This window comes from Alosa pseudoharengus, unplaced genomic scaffold (assembly GCF_046254945.1).
Source record: "Alosa pseudoharengus isolate Yale_2024_CS ecotype anadromous, Long Island Sound unplaced genomic scaffold, YU_APseudo_1.1 YU_APseudo_1.1_scf_19, whole genome shotgun sequence".
NCBI lineage: Eukaryota > Metazoa > Chordata > Actinopteri > Clupeiformes > Clupeidae > Alosa > Alosa pseudoharengus.
In genome coordinates this window covers 26,926,388-26,946,549 of record NW_027468657.1, presented here as the reverse complement: position 1 = coordinate 26,946,549, position 20,162 = coordinate 26,926,388, and the positions used below count along the sequence as shown (strand labels likewise).

At 44.4% G+C, this 20,162-nt stretch overlaps 1 protein-coding gene across 1 annotated transcript in view; it reads left to right on the top strand.

Moving 5' to 3' along the window:
• The window catches only part of fat4 (FAT atypical cadherin 4), a 97,186-nt gene that overhangs the window by 67,224 nt on the left and 9,800 nt on the right, over nucleotides 1-20,162 (top strand). Inside the window, exons 7-11 of the mRNA XM_076292151.1 lie at nucleotides 752-932; nucleotides 10,716-10,966; nucleotides 11,373-15,728; nucleotides 17,400-17,504; nucleotides 17,955-18,262. Of these exons, the coding sequence (XP_076148266.1) occupies nucleotides 752-932; nucleotides 10,716-10,966; nucleotides 11,373-15,728; nucleotides 17,400-17,504; nucleotides 17,955-18,262 (5,201 nt within the window). The remainder of the gene's footprint in view (nucleotides 1-751; nucleotides 933-10,715; nucleotides 10,967-11,372; nucleotides 15,729-17,399; nucleotides 17,505-17,954; nucleotides 18,263-20,162) is intronic.

Here is a 20,162-nt window from a genome sequence, read left to right as displayed (position 1 = left end):
ATCAACGTCTGAATTTATGTGAGGAGCAAATTCATTTTAATCACAGTGGAGCACAACATGAGCAAGCAGATGTCTGAATCTCCCCAGGTTTCTGCTTTGCAGCTAATTTTCATCTGCTGTTGATTTAAACATCATCCCTATGGACCAACATTGTTGCTGGCTTTTTTTTTTTTTTTTTGACATTGACTGGGGTGGGTAGTTGATGCGGGTGGATAACGGTGGGGAGAATTCAGTTTTGATTTTTTGCTGAAAATAGCATTTCTCTGCGCTTGAATTCCATCGAGTAACTCGCTTTGTGCTGTGGGGACCTTAAATAGATGCCGGTGCTTCATGGTTATTATCTATGGTACGGAATCCCAAAGTCCCCGCAATGCTATATTTAACCATTACTTAGCATATTTCAAATGAGGTAGCCCTGGAGGCACGTCAGTACCTCATTATGAAGATTATATGCTTTTCGCAGAGATTATCTCGGAGGTGAGTTGATGTGGTGAGGTGGTTAGACAAAACACAGCCGCCATGCTAATTCAAATGATACACTTCATTGAGACACGAGGGACGCTTTAATGCCGTGCAAAATACTTTCCACAAATACAGCTTTTTTTATGTCAAATGTGAGTCCAGTGATTACTTACCAGACATGTCTTTGCTAGCCAAACAGATGGTAAACCAAAAGTTAAATCCAATCTTGTGAGAAAATTGGACTCAAACCCTCCTCTCCTCTCTCCTCTCACTGTCTTTTGCTCTCTAGGATCTCCAGCCTTGAGTGGCACGGGAACAGTCACGGTGCTAGTGGACGATGTCAACGACAACATTCCGGCCTTCACGTCCGCCACCTTCTTCACCACCATCCCCGAGGACGCCCCTACGGGCTCGGACGTGCTGCTGGTCAACAGCTCTGATGCAGACGTCGGCCTCAACGGAGTGATCAGGTGCGTACGGACGCACACAGATAGACATGTGCACTATGCATTAACCTAAACAGACTGACTCATACTCATGCAGACACAGACTGACAGACATACAGTACACTGAGACAAAGACAGTCACAGACTCATAGTTAGACTCATACATGGACTCTCTCTCTCTCTCTCTCTCTCTCTCTCTCTCTATAGCTGTAGGGAAGTGGCATTTTTGTAACATTGCTCTTTTTTCACTCTCCAACAACTCAAATATGGTCTCTGTAGATACTTTTACACATAAACCTGATGTGACCATCCTTCTCTTTATCATATATTTTATTTAGAGTCATAACCTTAGTTAAATAAATTTTATGGCCATTTAAAAGTGTGAGAGGTTACCAAAATGCCATAAGTCCTATATCCACCATTTCAAGGGGGATTTAAAATGTTTTTACAGATTCTGGATCTCATTTGGTGCTATACCTTGACCATAATAATTCCCTCCTATTCACTCCGGTTTTTAATTTTTGTCAAAATATTTGGCCGAAAAGAGCCCCTTGGATCATATATGTTACTATGGACTTGAAGCTTTTATATTGTGTGTGTTCCTTGCAAGTTGTGCATTAGTGAGGCAAGTGTTTTACCATCAATTCCTGTTGTAGGGGACCCCCTTAACACCCTCAGTTAGTTTCAGAAAGATTGGTCAACTTTTAAGGGATTTATTTAGAATTTCTGTATTTAGCTGACGTTACCGAAATTCCACAAATTGTGATGAAGAAGTTTTGCTGTCTACAACAGTATTAAAATATAATATTTGCAGTTTTCTTTGTGTAAAAGGGAAAATCAGTAGTCTGTGTAGTAACCCAGTGGTTTCTGAGCAAAAATCAACATTTTTATCATTTTTATTGAGTATATAATCTATTGTGGCATATTGGTAACGTCCCTTATTTTTGCTATTATTCTACTTGTATAACACCAAAAAAACAAATGATCACCACAGTTTTGAACAATATTGTATGATACTTCATTTCATCTAGGAGAAATTCAGAGGATGTGTTTCTAAAGGATAAATATGAACTAATAATACGTTTCTGTGGCATTTCTGTAACACTGCCTAGGGTTAGGTTTAGTCAAACTATGAACAATATCAAAAAAACATTTACATCATTACATCACTGAATCACATATCTACTTGACAAATACTACTTTTGACATTTATGACAATATAAGTAAAAAATATAGACATTTCCACATATAAATGAATGAGAATGAATGGGAAATATAAAATGTTTGTGATTTCAGCCTGCATAAAATTAAGGGGGAAGGTATCACTATAGTTTTGGACAGTAAAGTAACACTTATAATATTGTTGGAAATTTTTTTTACAAAATATATCAGAAGAGACCACTACAAAGTAAAAATGTATTTTGTAGCATTTCTGTAACATTGCTTAGGGTTAGGTTTAGTCAAACTATGAACAATATCAAAAAAACATTTACATCATTACATCACTGAATCACATATCTACTTGACAAATACTACTTTTGACATTTATGACAATATAAGTAAAAAATATAGACATTTCCACATATAAATGAATGAGAATGAATGGGAAATATAAAATGTTTGTGATTTCAGCCTGCATAAAATTAAGGGGGAAGGTATCACTATAGCTTTGGACAGTAAAGTAACACTTATAATATTGTTGGAAATTTTTTTTACAAAATATATTGGAAGAGAGCACTACAAAGTAAAAGTGTATTTTGTGGCATTTCTGTAACATTTCCTAGGGTTAAGTTTAGACTTGATAGCAATAAAATTTATGGATAATAATTTAACTTCAAGACTACTTTTAGTTAGCCATGTAACCCTTCATGGTTTTAAACAAAGACCCCATCCCCTCCCCCAATGGAATGCTAATGTGCTGGTTTAAGGCCTATCACTTACACAAGACAAAGGATGCTACCTTGATATAATGTATCCATGTATCATGAAATGTAAATGTATTCATGTCTGGTATCATTTTGATAGTCTCATTACAAGGATTGTAATGATGTGATTGTGAGAATGTTTGGAACATTCTATAAGTGATATTTCTGATATATAAGATATCTCTCCTCATGCTATTCTGATAAGAATTCATAGGTGTGAAGTGGGTGTGAGTAGGTGTGTCTGATGCCAACTGGAGAACCAATAGTGGGATTGTTCTTGGCGCCATTTTTGTTCTTTGTTTAAAACATTTAAAAGTAACTAAACTGCAATGTTTGTCAGATCAGATTTTCTAGACTTGGACTAAGGATGTAGCGGAAGAGAGGATAAGTTGGCTACAGGCCAACCTAGGCCTCAGGCCTGGGCTAGGCCTACATAGACCATAGACCTTTTTGTACTCTCTCTCTCAGCTTGTAACATAATAAACCTGATTCCTGAGTTTTTCCTGAAGTTCGCCAGTCTAAGATACATTTTAAGTAATTATTCACCTACAATTACTTTCAGACTAACTGTGAACAATGTCAAAAATGTACATCATTGAATCACATATCTACAATTGACAAGTACTGAGAGGAGAGTTTTCACATGTCTAGCAGTCTGTGTTCAAAATGTACTGACTGTGAGTTCAGCCGGTCAGTTTGTAATGCCCACGTGCCATGTGTGAGGTCAGATATTTTGCATTTAGAAGGGTGGAATATGACTTTGCATACATTAAATGACATCTACACATCAAGAGCTTTCAGGAAATATATGATACAAGGCACCTAGATGTAAGTATCCCAGAGATAGACCCTAAAATGTACTGACTGTGAGTTCAGCAGGTCAGTTTGTAACGCCCATGTGCCACGTATGAGGTCAGATATTTTGCATTTAGAAGGGTGGAATATGACTTTGCATACATTAAATGACATCTACACATCAAGAGCTTTCAGGAAATATATGATACAAGGCACCTAGGTGTAAGTATCCCAGAGATGCATCCTAAAATGTACTGACTGAGTTCAGCTGGTCAGTTTGTAATGCCCATGTGCCACGTATGAGGTCAGATATTTTGCATGTAGAAGGGTGGAATATGACTTTGCATACATTAAATGACATCTACACATCAAGAGCCTTCAGGAAATATATGATACAAGGCACCTAGATGTAAGTATCCCAGAGATAGACCCTAAAATGTACTGACTGTGAGTTCAGCAGGTCAGTTTGTAACGCCCATGTGCCACGTATGAGGTCAGATATTTTGCATTTAGAAGGGTGGAATATGACTTTGCATACATTAAATTACATCTACACATCAAGAGCTTTCAGGAAATATATGATACAAGGCACCTAGGTGTAAGTATCCCAGAGATGCATCCTAAAATGTACTGACTGTGAGTTCAGCAGGTCAGTTTGTAATGCCCATGTGCCACGTATGAGGTCAGATATTTTGCATGTAGAAGGGTGGAATATGGCTTTACGTGCATTAAATGTTACGTGCATTAAATCTACACATCAAGAGCTGACTGTAAGTTCAGCTGAGGTCAGATATTTTGCATTTAGAAGGGTTGAATATGGCTTTGCATATATCTCAAATAAAGGTGTTGGAGCCTATACATGAAACTTGCTGCTTTTAAAAAAAAATCACTGTAATCAGTAAACACTGAAATAACATTAGGCTACAGGATGAAATTGGGTGCATTTTCCATGGGTTCAAACAGCATATTTGTATAATACCAGCATATTTCATGGCATAGCATTTTCTGAGCAGAGCTTACAAATAGGTAGCCTACTGTAGGCTTTCTCTAGCCTAAATGTAGGCCTAAGCGATCTTTGGAGTAGAAGAATGTATCCATCTCTTGAGCAAGTGTGCTACAATTGGCACCAATGTGTGCGTCTGGCTGTCTTGTTTCATTTAATACCTTTACCTCAAACATAGGAGCAGATATACCCATAGTTCAGCTTCTGAAAGACAATGATGATAAATTGTATCTCCCGCGATTATTTGCGCTATTATGCGCTAGACTTGAATTACGTTCATTCTGATAGCCATAGCCTAGAGAAAAATAGACATCCAAAAGATGAATCTGATTTATTGAAAACAATACTTGGTGGATGATTTTCCACCATCTATGATGTAGGAAGTCTTTAAATAGGCTGACATAAAAACTGAGAGTGAATGTTCCCTCTTTGGATAAATGGATAAATCCTACTCCAAAGATCACTTAAATTTAGGCGAGAGAAATGGGCTATTTAATTGCAAGTTCTGCTCATGTTATTTCAATGTTAACTGAATACACAGTGTTTTTCTTTTTTTAAACCAGCAAGTTTCATGTAGCCTATAGGCTCCAACACCGTGCACGTATCATGGTGTTGAACGCATTCCATCGCATTTCCATTGCGAATGCGCTCCCTTAATTTCGTAATCTCAACCAGCGCTCAATTCCAGAGCCAGACCATGCCCCTAAAGACGACCCATCACTCGATTCTTGCAGATGGGTCATTTGAGCTTTTGTTACACCCCGCTACATCGTATATTTAAACAGAAAAAGTATAATTGAGTGCAATGAGTTTTGTGCAGGACGCAATCTGCGCGACACTTGACATTTCAGTCTACCACGCAAAGACTTCAAAATTGGCCTTTGACTGGACCGGATACAAGATAGCCAATGTCTGGTCAAGATATAGGATGATCCTGCATGCTCATGTTATTTCAATGTTAACTGATTACACAGTGTTTTTCTTTTTTTAAACCAGCAAGTTTCATGTAGCCTATAGGCTCCAACACCGTGCACGTATCATGGTGTTGAACGCATTCCATCGCATTTCCATTGCGAAGGCGCTCCCTTAATTTCGTAATCTCAACCAGCGCTCAATTCCAGAGCCAGACCATGCCCCTAAAGACGACCCATCACTCGATTCTTGCAGATGGGTCATTTGAGCTTTTGTTACACCCCGCTACATCGTATATTTAAACAGAAAAAGTATAATTGAGTGCAATGAGTTTTGTGCAGGACGCAATCTGCGCGACACTTGACATTTCAGTCTACCACGCAAAGACTTCAAAATTGGCCTTTGACTGGACCGGATACAAGATAGCCAATGTTTGGTCAAGATATAGGATTATCCTGCATTGGCATTGCATGGAGGCAAAGTTGTCATTTTAATGTGCATTGATATCATTCATCAAACATGAATCGTTGATATCACTCACGAAGCAGTTGCTGAATATCCTGTGATGATTTTGTTTGATAATTTGTTATGATAAATGTAGCTTAGAAATAACGATGAACAATCAAATATAGAATGTCTCAACCTTTATTTTGGCATGCTAAATTATTTAAAATACAATACAATAAAATACATGTTCAAATTCGGCCTTTACCCGACATCAAACGCAATATATTATTTCACCTTATAGTGGCGCTGGACCTTAATACAGCCCTAAAAACTGATATTTACCGGGGGGGCGGTGGTCGTCAGGGGGGGGGGCTAAGGGAATTTTTTAAGCCTTAGGGGAAGGGCCAGGAGAAATGTTTTGGCCTGGGGGGAGAGCCGAGGAAAATTTTTTTTTCCTGATCCATGATATTTTTTCCCCCTGATCAATGATCTGTTTTCGATATTTTAAAAGGCCATTATACGACTTTTTAAAATTGTTAGTTTGGACCCCCCCACTTTTGCTGTGCGAAATACCAGTGCTGTTTTCAGCATATGTTTAGTGCCTCATTGTCATTTTCATTGGATTCTCCCATTTGCACGTAAATCGCTCGTAAGCTTTTTTTGGTTTTTTGTTACACGCATTCTCCCATTCCGCTTCTGTCACACACACAGCGACAAGCGACAAATCCCCCGCAGTGTTGATAAGGAAAAAAGCCTTATAGGTACGCCAAATAAATAATAACCTATAGGTTTATGCTATGTAAAACTCAAAACCCATTAACAGCATCGTGTCACTAACCACAGCTAAGACTGCACAATCTCGTATTCACTCTGTTGGATATCTGAAGCCAGTTTGTCTACTTAGATACTGTAAATCCTCAAATTATGGTCGGGGTCTTAAGACAAAGTACAGGCCTTTAGGGGCAGAATTGTATTCGAGACGGCCCTTTATTTCTTATGCGAGTTTTATTTTGAGACATGCGTTTCTTGGAGCGGCATACTGGTAGGCCTTCAAAAGCATGACATTTTCGGTTTAGTTTGATATTTAATTTACTTTTCGACTGTTTGATTATATTGTTAAATGTTGGGACTGATGGGCACTGAAATCTGGGGGGTATTTCATGATCACTATTACGTTCCATGTTGAAAGAGTGTCGGGATTTCAAACAAACCATCCGCTTTCATGCGTTAATTGAACGTCCGCGGTCCTGTAATGGAAACCTTATTGCGTAGCCAAGTAGCCTATTGATTTATTTTTAAATTATGCATGATTTACTTTTTATTAATTTCGTAGGCTGGAATGCTTCGAGTCGCGGCAACTGTGTTTAAATGTAGTAGCGTGTTTCAGCCTCTGCCGAGCTCTGGCAAGGCGGCAAGCGACTGAGCTTGAGAGCGACATGTTGGAGAACCAGCTGGAAAGTCAGTGGCCGAATGCACGCAAGAGTTGTATACATAAGAAACACCCAGAGTTTGGGGGTGCCAAAACGCGTAACTCTCCCTCTATCGAGCGTAAATGACACAGGGGAGAATTCTGGCAGAGTGAAATATGCGTAATACGCGTTTTTTTGACTGTACGCACGCACTTGGGTTAATTCCCCTCTTAGTGTTTTGTTGTGCCTATAGGCAATTCCATGGAAACTTACGTTTTTTGTAACATCCATAACGCCAATAAAATGTGATGGTATGGTATGATGTGAATGATTTCATGAAATTTGAGCATTTGCTATTTTTGGCTGAAGAATGTACATGAGAAAAAATGAAATGTACAGAAAATTTATGTTATCATTCACATCATACAAATGCCAAGGCATTTCACTGCCGTTATGGATGTGACAAAAAGTCCATTTTCCGTGGAATTGCCCTCATACAGTGTTGGGAGTAACGCGTTATAAAAGTGGCATAATGTAGGCCTAATGGGCCTAATTTGCTGTAACGTGGTAGGCTAATGTAAGGCATTAAAAAATGCATTTTAACCCGAAATTAAGTGGTATTTTGTTTTTATAAGCATATACAAATTCGCCAACAACGTCGCGAGATCAACAGAGGAGAAAAAATCCGTGTAAATTGTAGAATGTTATCTCCTGTCAGGCCTAGGCTATAGGCTACTTTCAAGATGATTGTGGCTGCATCAAGTCGGACTCTACATTTGCGACATGGACATAAAGGCCTGCTTGAGCATATGGAGGCAGAACATTCATTCATATCACAGAGGGTAAGCCTCTGACTCTGGGTGGAATGCCGCCTAGATTAAAAAAGTTAAAGCGATTTTGGAAGACTACACACCTTCCAAAATCGCCTGTTTTCCGTTGTATGTTGACAGCTGCTGGACGACGGTGGAAGAATAACGATTTTTTTAAACTCTCAATTAGGCCTACTGTAACTGTGTGTCAACCTGGCATTCGTTAGGACCGTACCACTGGAGGAGGGACCGCTCATAAACTCCCCTTAATTGTTGCAAACATAGACTAGATATAGTTGCGACTTCCGAACAGTTTTTGTGAGTGCTACTTTGTTAATATTTGGGGAAACTGCGAGTAAGGGGCTGCGACCTTTCTACATGTAGGCTGCTGAAGTGCCGCGAGGGCGCAGAAAATGAACTTTTGATAGTCGAATACATTGAATAAGTCAACTAATCGCGGCAGCATTAATGCAGCCTTGCTTACTGATAAAGCCTGTATCCCTAACAAGGTGTGTCGGACATGGGGAGAGAGAGAAGTTAAGAAAATGTGTTTAGTTTCACAGTGTGCTGTGCTTGCAGGGGGGTGGGGGCGGGGGGGGGGGGGGGGGGGGGGTCAGTGTCTGTATAGAGAAGGGCCAACTAAAGATGCAGAAGAGCTACTGTAACTGCTAATGAAGAGTGGAGTGGTGCTGGGATGAAGAGTTCTGTAGTGGGGACAGGCTGTAGCTGGCTGAGAGAGAGAATATAGACGCCATATGATAATTTAATCTCCTGTTGATGTATAAACAAAATGTTTAACATTTTTTGCATGATTACACTAAGAGGGTGGTAAGTAACTCAGATTATATTTAATTGTATAAAAAAAGCTTTTTATTTCATATGTTACAAATATTCCACTCCAAAAAGGAATGTTACTAAAATGCCACTTTGGTTACAGAAATGCCATTTGGACGTTACCAAAATGCCACATGACGTTACAGAAATGCCACTAAGGTTACGAAAATTCCACAAAATAGGTTACCGAAATGCCTTTACAGCTCTCTCTCTCTCTCTCTCTCTCTCTCTCTCTCTCTCTCTCACACACACACACGGGCAGATAGACACAAATATACATACTCACAGACACATATACGCTCACACCCGCACACCACAAATTCATACACACTCACACAGGCAGGCAGACACACAGACACACACACACACCAGCTCACTCCCACGCAGACTCACACAAACAGTAGGCAGACGTCCGACTGGGGTATAAGTGACCCTCTCTCTCCCCTATCGAGCCCGGTCTCCCCGCTGAGGACGCATGGAGCGGTCGAGCGGCGCTCCACTTTCCCCGAAAGGCGACGTAATGAGGACGTTAATTGGCTACGACAGGAGGAGTAGTGCCCAACAGGGGTTCCGAGGGCCTACAGCCTTTAATGGAGTTCAGAGTCGCTCATGATCGGTTCTCACAGTCCATTTAGTGGGCCCGGCTCTATTTTTCGGGGCCCCCGTTTTTGCGGTGGGTGCGTGAACTGACTTGTTGTTGTTGTCCCCGAAGAGATTCTTTTTTTTATTCGCACTTTGTTCCCCAATTTGTCGCTACTTTTTTTTTTTTTTTGGAGTGCCACGCCAGGAATCCGTGTCGTGCATAACGCACGCACATGTGTACATGTAGATGTCAGAGCGACTTTGCCTCAAGGCTTTCGCTGGGAACTTCTGAAAAATAGCAGGAAACTCGATACGCTTTGGGAGACTGAAAAACCCCAGCGTTTTTGGTCAAAAAGAATTTGGGGATGTCTCCAGCACTTAAGTGGAGCGCACACAGTGGCCGGAGTTTGAGCGTCTCCTGCAAGCCTGAGAAAAACAGGAAGAAAGACTGAGAGTGATGAACTAAAATAATCTTCAGGGATTGTAGTATTTCTTTTCCTCGAAACTGTAAAAAATGTCCACTATTGGCTTTGAGTGATTTATGATGCAGAACCCTATGCATTCAGCCTCTGTTTAGCTTCTTGGGCCGTGAGAGTTAAAATCTTTCTGCTTTGCTTTTCTGCTTGAAATAGTGCCCTCCAAAGGTTTGCTGTGTGAATGCCACAGGGGAGGAGGACTGTCTAGAGTCAGAGAGGACATTAAATGTGTTTGTGTTGCAGGAGAAGCATGTCATTGGCTTATGTCTGGTCTCTGAGATGTGTTTTAAGCACAGACATTTAAACACAGGGATTTTTGAGAGGGACAGGCTGCGAAAAGCCCATATTAAAGTGATTTATGCACGTACAGAAAAATAGGATATCTAAGAATCTATCAGGGATAAAATAAGAATTTGTCAAACATGACAAGCCTGAAAGCATGTGGAGATGATGATCTCAGAGTAGAAAATATATCTTATTCACTGAATGAGCAAGTAATATTGAGAAAACTAAAGCACATAGTCTGTAGCACTTTACATATATTCTTCACAGTCGACCTATATTCTGTATGTATATGCAGATTCATGATTGCTTTATTGTTTCTCTGTCCCACAGTTACAGTCTGACTGGTGGCAGCGGCCAGTTCTCCATCAACCCGGCCACTGGCCAGATCATCACCAGCTCCCTGCTGGACCGGGAGGCGAGGGCCAGCTACCAGCTGCTGGTGGTGGCCTCAGATGGCGGCCAGCCCAAGGGCCTGTCCAGCTCGGCCACCGTCTCTGTGGTGGTGGCCGACATCAATGACAACCCCCCGCGCTTCCATCACCACCCCTACGTCACGCACATCCCAGCGTCCACCTCAGCAGGTGACCGCCATCTCACCTCTTAAAATACACACACACTGTCACTGACAAACACACACACACTGGGGCAGGGAGCAGCTGCCTGATTTGCACGCCATTTAACAAGGTCAAACTCACAAACTCAGACACTGCTCATATCAAATGCTTGAACTTGTATACAGGTCAAATTAGGTATTTAATACACAAAAATTATACTGATTGGATTGTAATCATGCTGTTATTACCTATATACTATATAAGTTATGTAATAATTAAGTTATTAGTCATTCATGTAATTAACACTGTATACATCTGAATATGTGTATTTTATAAATAACCTTCACAACAAACTGACTCAAGTTGATCATGTATTGCTTTGATATTATTATTACTGTGTACTGATTGGCTGTCTTCGTTTCTCCTCCTTCAGGCTCCCTGGTGTTTGCTGTTACTGTCACAGATGAAGATGCAGGATCGAATGCCCAGCTCCACTACTCCCTCTCCGGCCGCAACTCTGAGAAGTTCAAGATCGACCCCCTGAGGGGCGCCATCACGGCTAACGAGAAGCTGCTAGGCAGCTCCGAGGTCACCTTCACCGTCAGAGTGAAAGACGGCGGCAGGGACCCCAAGACTGACACCACCACCGTGACCGTCCGCTTCGTCACCGGAGGCGACTTCCCCGTCATCCGGCTGAAAGAGAAGAGCTTCACGTTCCCCGAGAGCCAGCCTGTCAACACTGTTGTCACCACCGTCTCCGGGGGATCCACCAGGGGTGGGCCCTTGTCCTATTACATCGCCAGCGGCAACCTGGACAGTGCCTTCCATGTCGATCAGTTGTCAGGGGAGCTGTCAATCAAAAACTCACTGGACTATGAGAACATACAGACGTATGTGCTGTGGATTGAAGCCAGAGACCAGGGCTTCCCTCCCTACTCGGCTTATGAGAGAGTGGAAGTAAATGTGCTGGATGTCAATGACAATCACCCCGTTTTCGAGAGAGAGCCTTTCCATGCAGAGATACTGGAGAACCTCTCCCCACAGCACGTGCTCACTGTGTCCGCTGTGGATTTGGACAATGGGCCCAACGGTCATCAGGAGTACGCCATCATCGACGGCAACAAGGATAACAGCTTCAGCATCAACCGGGTGACGGGGGCCATTCGCACCACCAAACCCCTGGACAGAGAGAAGGCGGCTCAATACGCTCTGAGGGTCAAAGCCACTGACCGGGGCAGTCCTCCAAAAAGTACAGCTGTTAAAGTCCTGATTAATGTTCTGGATGTGAATGACAATGCACCACGGTTCTCCAAGATCTTCAGCGCCTCAGTGCCAGAGAACGCGCCTGTAGGGTACACCGTCACCCGTGTGACGACCACTGATGAGGATGCTGGCGCCAACGCCATCAGCAAGTACTCCATCACCGACACAAGCCTCCCATTTTCCATCAATCCAAGCACAGGGGACATAACCATCAGCAGACCCCTGAACAGGGAAGACACAGACCACTACATTGCCAAAGTCTCTGCCCACGACTCTGGCTGGACTGTGAGCACAGACGTGACGATATTTGTCACCGATATAAATGACAACGCACCACGCTTCAGCCGGCCCTCCTACTACCTGGATTACCCTGAGATGACCGAGGTGGGCTCTGTGGTAACGCAGGTGTCAGCCACAGACCCTGATGAGGGTTTCAACGGGAAGATCTTCTACTTCATCAGGTCTCAGTCGGAGTACTTCCGGATCAACTCCAGCTCTGGGGAAATCTCTATCAAGCAGCAGCTCATGTATCAGAACTCCACGGGACACGGCAATCTCAACATCAATCGCCACAGCTTCATTGTCACAGCCTCAGACAGAGGGGTCCCTCCTATGATGAGTGAAACCACAGTAATAGTAAATATAGTTGATAGCAATGACAATCCCCCTGTATTTGAATCCTCCTCTTACTTCACCCCTGTAACCAAGAGCGTCAAGGTTGGCACTAAACTCATTAAAATCACTGCCTTTGATAAGAAAGACTTTGGTCTGAATTCAGAAATCGAGTATGCCATATCTGGTGGAAACAGCTCCAGCAAGTTCAAGTTGGACAAGCAGACTGGGTGGGTTAGTGTGGCCTCCTCTTTGACCGCAGACACAAATAAGGTTTACCTCATCGAGGCCACTGCCAGAGACAAAGGGAACCCACCTCTCTTGGCCCACACCACAATCCGAGTGGCCGTGACTGAGGAGAACCACCACACCCCGGAGTTCTCCCAGAGCCAAGTCTCAGCCACGGTTCCAGAGAGCCTGAATGTCGGCACGGCTATCCGCACGCTGTCTGCCCGGGACAAAGATAAGGACAAGCAGATGAACGGCCTCATCACATACAGCATCACCACGGGCAATGAAGATGGCCTGTTTGCCATCAACAGCAAAACAGGGGTGTTGTCCTTAGCGCAACCACTAGACTATGAAACCAAGCAGAAGCATGAGCTAAGGGTGACCGCAACCGATGGGGGCTGGATCGCTAAAACCAGCTATGTCTCGTTGACTGTACATGTGTCTGACGTTAACGACAACCCACCTGTCTTCAATCCAGATGAGTATTTCCCAATCATACAAGAGAATGTCCCCAGTGGCACCACTGTGGTTAAAATGAACGCCACGGACAAAGACTCCGGGCCAAATGCCTTGATAGCTTACGTAATCCAGTCATCTGACAGTGACCTTTTCATAATTGATCCAAATACTGGAGTCATTACAACCCAGGGCTTTCTAGACTATGAGGCCAAGCAAGTGTATCACCTTACCGTTAAGGCTTTCAATGTGCCTGATGAAGAACGATGCAGCTTTGCCAATGTTAACATTCAGCTGAAGGGCGCCAACGAATATGTACCCCGTTTTGTCTCCAAGCAGTACTACTTTGAGGTCTCTGAGGCTGCACCAAAAGGCACAGTGATTGGCGAGGTGTTTGCAAGCGATCGTGACCTTGGAGAGGATGGCATCGTCTATTATTTGATTTTTGGAAAAAGCAGAAGGAAAGGATTTAGCATCAACAGAAAGACGGGGCAGATTTACGTCACGGGGGCTCTGGACCGTGAAAAGGAGGAAAAGATCTCGCTGCGAGTTTTGGCGAAAAACGCTGGCAGCATCAGAGGTGCAGACATTGATGAAGTGTTTGTCAACATCACCATCCTAGACGCGAATGATCCTCCAGTCTTTACCCAGGTGCTGTACGACGTCCAGGTGAGCGAGGGTCTCGCCCCTGGAGGCCTTGTCACATTTGTCAGTGCAGAAGACTCAGACTCGGTGCCAAGCTGGAGCAGGTTCTCCTACTCCATTGCTCCTGATCAGGGCAAAAAGGCCTTCAGCATCAACCCCCAGACGGGTCAAGTGTCTGTGGATGCTGAGCTCGACCGGGAAACCACTCCTGTGTACAACCTCACCCTCCTGGCCGTGGATACAGGGTCCCCATCAGCCACGGGGAGTGCGACCTTGATCGTGACCTTGGAGGACATCAACGACAACGGGCCCACACTGGTGACGGTCAGCGGCGAGGTGATGGAGAACCAGCGGGCTGGCACGCGGGTCATGACCCTGGAAGCCACCGATCCGGACCTGGCACCCAATCAAGGCCCGTTCTCGTACAGCCTGCTCAACATAGGCTCCGCCAACAACTACTTCTCCCTCAGCTCGAAGGGTGAACTTACCACAAGCCGCGAGATTGACCGGGAGCAAATCAGCGACTTCTATCTGTCTGTGGTCATAAAGGACTCCGGCATCCCGCAGATGTCCTCGACCGGCACTGTCCACGTCCAAGTCAACGACCAGAATGACAATCCCTCCGAGCCTCGTTCCGTGGAGATCTACGTCCACTATTTCGGGAACATGTTTCCAGGAGGCTCTCTGGGCGTCGTCAAGCCCCAAGATCCAGATGTGCAGGACACCTTCCAGTGTTCCCTCATTCCCCCAGCGGCCAGTTTGTTCAGCATACCTACGCGCACCTGTGACCTCAATTCCAACGCACGCTCGACGGACGGCACTTTCGATCTGACGGTGCGCAGCAGTGATGGCGTTCACGGCGCCGTGAATAGCAACGCGCGCATCTTCTTCATGGGATTCAGCAACGCCACAGTCGATAACAGTATTCTCATTAGGCTCAAAAGTCACGGGGTCAAAGACTTCCTGACAAACCACTACCTGAGCTTTGTTCGTATCGCAAACTCCCAGTTGGCAGGACTAGGCACTGGTGTCCAGCTCTATGGTGCCTTTGAGCTCAACAATCAGACCTTCCTTATGGCTGCGGTGAAGAGGAGCCACGGTCAGTACGTCAACCCCAGTGGCGTGGCCACGTTCTTCCAGAGCATCCGAGACGTGCTTCAGCGACAGAGCGGCCTGCACATCGACTCAGTGGACCACGACCCGTGCACGCACAACCCGTGCCAGAACGGAGGCAGCTGCAAGCGTCGCCTCAGCGTAGGACCCGACATGAAGACCGAGGAGAGCGTCCCGGTCATCCTGGTGTCCAACCAGCCTCTCCAGCCCTACGCCTGCAACTGCCGACCAGGGTACGCCGGTGCTCTGTGCGAGACGGACATTGACGAGTGCCAGCCGTCTCCCTGCCACAACGGAGGGACCTGCCACAACCTGGTGGGTGGCTTCTCCTGCTCCTGTCCGGAGGGTTTTACCGGCATGGCCTGCGAGAGAGACGTGAATGAGTGTCTTTCCAACCCCTGCAAGAACGGAGCGCTCTGCCAGAACTACCCCGGTGGTTTCAACTGCCTCTGCAAATCCGGATTTTCAGGTACCGTACAATGGTGTAGGAGTATTACAGAACTTTATGAGCAGCATAGCCACAGATGTTCAGCTCAGGCACACACACACACACACACACACACACACACACACACACACACACACACACAAACACATACACACACACACACACACACAAGCACACACACGCACAAATGCACATACACACTTACAGTACATACACACTCGCTGCACATGACTCTAGCCTCTTTTGGTCCAAGAAAAATATTTGCCTCCAAATGATTGCAGAGGTGTTGTAACCCAAGCATACAGGATCAACTGCCAAAAACAGTTTGCTGCTAGGGTTACTTGTTGGGGGGTATCAGCTGTGATGCATATCAACTTGTCATGTTTACTTTAATTGGAGGGATGATGCAGGATTGACCCTTGCTAAGGTCACTATTGTAGACTGTTCTCAGTGCGCCAGTGTCCAGTTTCACTTGAGTTTTCTGCTTCCGAAGGGCCTTTTGTGTAGAGAGAGCAAAGTTCTAATTGCATAGTGCTGTGTGAATCAGGAATTCACCCGGCTAGATTGCCACTTTGAGAATCTGAAGACGTGGCCAACACATTCACACTCATAACTAAGCGATGCGAACATTCTAAAAATTGATCTCATTAGCCGGGTCTGTCGCGTGTCAGCGCTTCACAAATAAATCATCGCTCTCTCTCTCTCTCTCTCTCTCTCTCTCTCTCTCTCTCTCTCTCTCTCTCTCTCTCTCCGCATGAGCGCAATGCTCGCTCAATGCTCAGAACAGAGCACAGCACCACCGCCGCAGAGGGGTGAATATGGATAAGCATTTATGATAACATTTGTTCAAATCAGGTCTGTTTGGTCAGGTGCTCGCTGTAGCTCTTGGATGACTCTCTCCCCTGACTGGACCCGGCCACAGACATATCATCTCAGCCCAGAGAGAGCCTCTGACTCACCACTGTCCTCTTTTTCCTTTTTTATGATGGCCATAACAAATGAGCATGAGGCCTGGGCCGGCATCTACGCTACGTGGAGATGAATTGCCCTGCTGTAGAATTACACCTATTGACTTACAGTAGTTTGCATGCCCCGCCGCTGAACTCGTTCTGACTTCCTGTTTTCGTTTGCCCGGCCATGGTGAAGGAATTTACATCCTTTAAGCTATTTGTCTTATGTGTGCAGAAAACAAACCACAGACTAAAAATACGTGAATGAGATGTGAATGAGTTAATTTCTTTGTGTGAATGCATGCATTTGTTTATGCATGTGTGTCTGTGATTGTGTGTGTGTGTGTGCAAGTCTATGTCTGTGTTTCTTGCACATTTCCAGCACTGCCCCCCTTGTCACATTTATGTTGGTTTGTTTTTTCATTACATATTCTTTTTTTACTACCACTCAGAGCCATAGGGAGACTCAGCATTTACAGCGGTTAATGTTTTCATGACAGACACACATTTGCACCAGTAGTTTCTAAGAATGTCTTCTGAGTTTACAAGGTGCTAGTCCCCCGTGTTGTTTTGCTTAGGGAATGATGGAAAGCACCAGTGACAGAAACTGGAACGGGGCGGAGAGAGAAAGGAAAAAAACACCCTGGTGGTTTCTCAGAGTTCCTGTGTTAACAGTGCCTCTCCATATGCCTGTGTCATCCTCACCTCATCCATTTTAATTTGTGTTGTTTTATGAACCCAGGCAAAACCTGTGATTCCATCATCAATTACTGTGAGTGTAACCCATGTTTTAATGGTGGCTCCTGCCAGAACCGAGTGGATGGCTATTACTGCCATTGTCCATTTGGTAAGTAATAAAACTTCAAGGGCCTTCCAGGTGTCTTGGCCATTTCTGTCCTGGCCCATAGCCATAGAGAGTAACTTGGTCTTATAGCAGACATATCACTGCAAAGTAAAATAAGCTAAGAGGCTTTTAAAAGGGTTACAGTAATGTATTGGGAGTCTGATTTGGCATTACTTTGTGTCTGTCTGCATTTTTTGCATTTCTTAAGTTTATGCATGTACATTCATAATGTTTTGTTTGATATGCCATGTTTTGATGTTGCACTTTATTTTATTCTCCCTTGAAAGAAAGGCTATTTGTCTGTTATAGGGATTAGCAAAGCATACTACCTTGACTTTGTCTTGGCGTGAGGTTTCGGTCTTTTTCGTGAAAGAATGTTAAACTGTTAAAGAAATGTTAGAAAATGATTAATAAGTTATCGACGGCTCTAAAATATTAATTTCCATGCCGCAGGCGTGTTTGGAAAGCACTGTGAACTGAACAGCTATGGCTTCGAGGAGCTCTCTTATATGGAGTTTCCAAGTCTGGACCCCAACAACAATTACATATACATTAAGTTCGCCACTCTCATGAGCAACGCCCTGCTGATGTATAACCACGACAACCAGACCGGAGACAAGGCTGAGTTCCTCGCCCTGGAGATTGTGGACGGTCAGATGCGCTTCTCTTTTAACCTCGGCAGCGGGACTTATAAACTGATGACCACGATCAAGGTTTCCGACGGACAGTTCCATACAGTCATTGCCAGACGGACAGGGATGGTGAGTTACGACACGTCCTCTTTTTTATGACTTCATTTGTCAGTCCGAATGCTCTCTCTCTCCCCAAATAGTTGTTATTCTAATGGTCATATTTTTTGCAACCCCAAAGACTATTAGAACAGACACATATCCATAAACAAACCCCACATTTTTTGGGTTTGTCTGCTGTGACCTTGTGTTGATTTTATTTGCCGAGAGCAGCATCCAAGATTGGGCCCTTGATTGCGTGTGAGTTTTTATGATGCTAATTTAAACTGCTCGCACCAATCACTCTGCTTAATGTCTTCAGTGCTTATAATTGCATTTGATTGCTTTCCATGTTGTGATTTATAACAAAAGTGAAATTCTTTGTGTTCAGTCGGTTCATTCTGCAGCCAGTCATTGGCTTACACTAGTGTGTGTGTGTGTGTGTGTGTGTGTGTGTGTGTGGTGGGGGGTGGGGGTGAAAACAAAACCGACGCTGCCTGTCAAAGGTTTTATAATGTAAGTCTCCTGCTGGACTTGAGGTCTGTCATTCCCCAGCTGTGCTGAGGGACCTCTTAGGAAGCTGGTAAAATCGTTAAATTGTCAGCTTTGAAATAGCCCAGAGTGACAAGATGGAAAGGTACACAACGCGTGGTGCAGCGAGAGAAAGAAGTGCCGCACTAGTCCTTCTCACACGCTCACGCCACAACACACCAAAAAAAAGAGTGTAGATGTTGTGTGTTAGTGTAGGGTGAGGAATGGCGGCCGTCAGGTTCTTGACCTGGCAGGGGAAACGCTACAAGAGCATGCGTTGCATCACGGCCCAGAGTGCCTTTGCCCTGTTCCCCGAGGCAGTATGTAAAGAGAACCCGATCACTGTGTTTGGAGAAGGTGATGTGGGTCAATGAGGTGGGCCTGTGAAGGATTTCTTTCTTTTTTTACCCTGTCTTTTCCTCCTCCTTTTCCCCAACTTTCTTTCCCTCCCTCCCTTCATCCCTCCCTCAACCCTCCACCTCCCCGCCTACCCCACCCCTGTCTGTCCTCGTGGATTTTGAGCAGATGTTAAATCCATACACCAACTCCCCTCGTCTCTCCCGAGTAAGTCCTACCCAAGAAAAGTCAGGGATACTGTTGTTTTTGTAAGATGCGTATCCCACTTTTGGTGCGTCGCAAAGCTGGATTCTGCTTGTTATTCCTGTCATAATTAGTGTGCGTATCTGGTTTTGGATGTACTCGGCTCGGGGAGTGGGGGAGGCGGTCAGGCGGACCACTTGGAGTGGGCGTGCAGGGAGAAATGACAATGCCATCACACAAGATGCTGTATGCGTGTCAGAGGAAAGAAGAGCCTCCATCTTTCCACTGACAATGAATCAGCCCTGACCCACAAAGGGAAATAGACACTTGATCCTAGAGTTGTTTAAAAAAGAAGAAAAAAAGAACTGAGAGGAAAAAATCAACTTGTTGCAGCAACTGTTTCACATCAGTACAGTGTGTCTTACATTGCACACACAGTTGCATGTTTACATATCCTGCTGAAATAACAAGAGAGGGAGAGAGAGACCCTTCACTTCAGAGCAGAAGTTGCTGCAGACAGTGAAGGCAATGTTTCAAATCAGATGCCGTTTCACGGCTAATTTTTTAGGTTTATGGTCCGCACCGAATGTTAACTAAACCAAAACTCGCTTCTGGTCTTTTGGTCACAGCGAGAGCGCGTTTGATATCAATTTCTCGGGGCATTCCTCTTAAAGAAATGTGCTGCATTTGTGCGAGACACTTGACAGTGTGTGCACTCTGCGGTCTGGCCTGCGTGTCTTTGATCTGCGAGGAAAGGCATTAATAAAATGCCCATATGGCCGCCTCTTAGTAGCGATGGCAAGAACAAAGCGGAAAAAGACAAATGACTCTTGTTTCCATTGTTGTCGGGGTTTTTCATGAA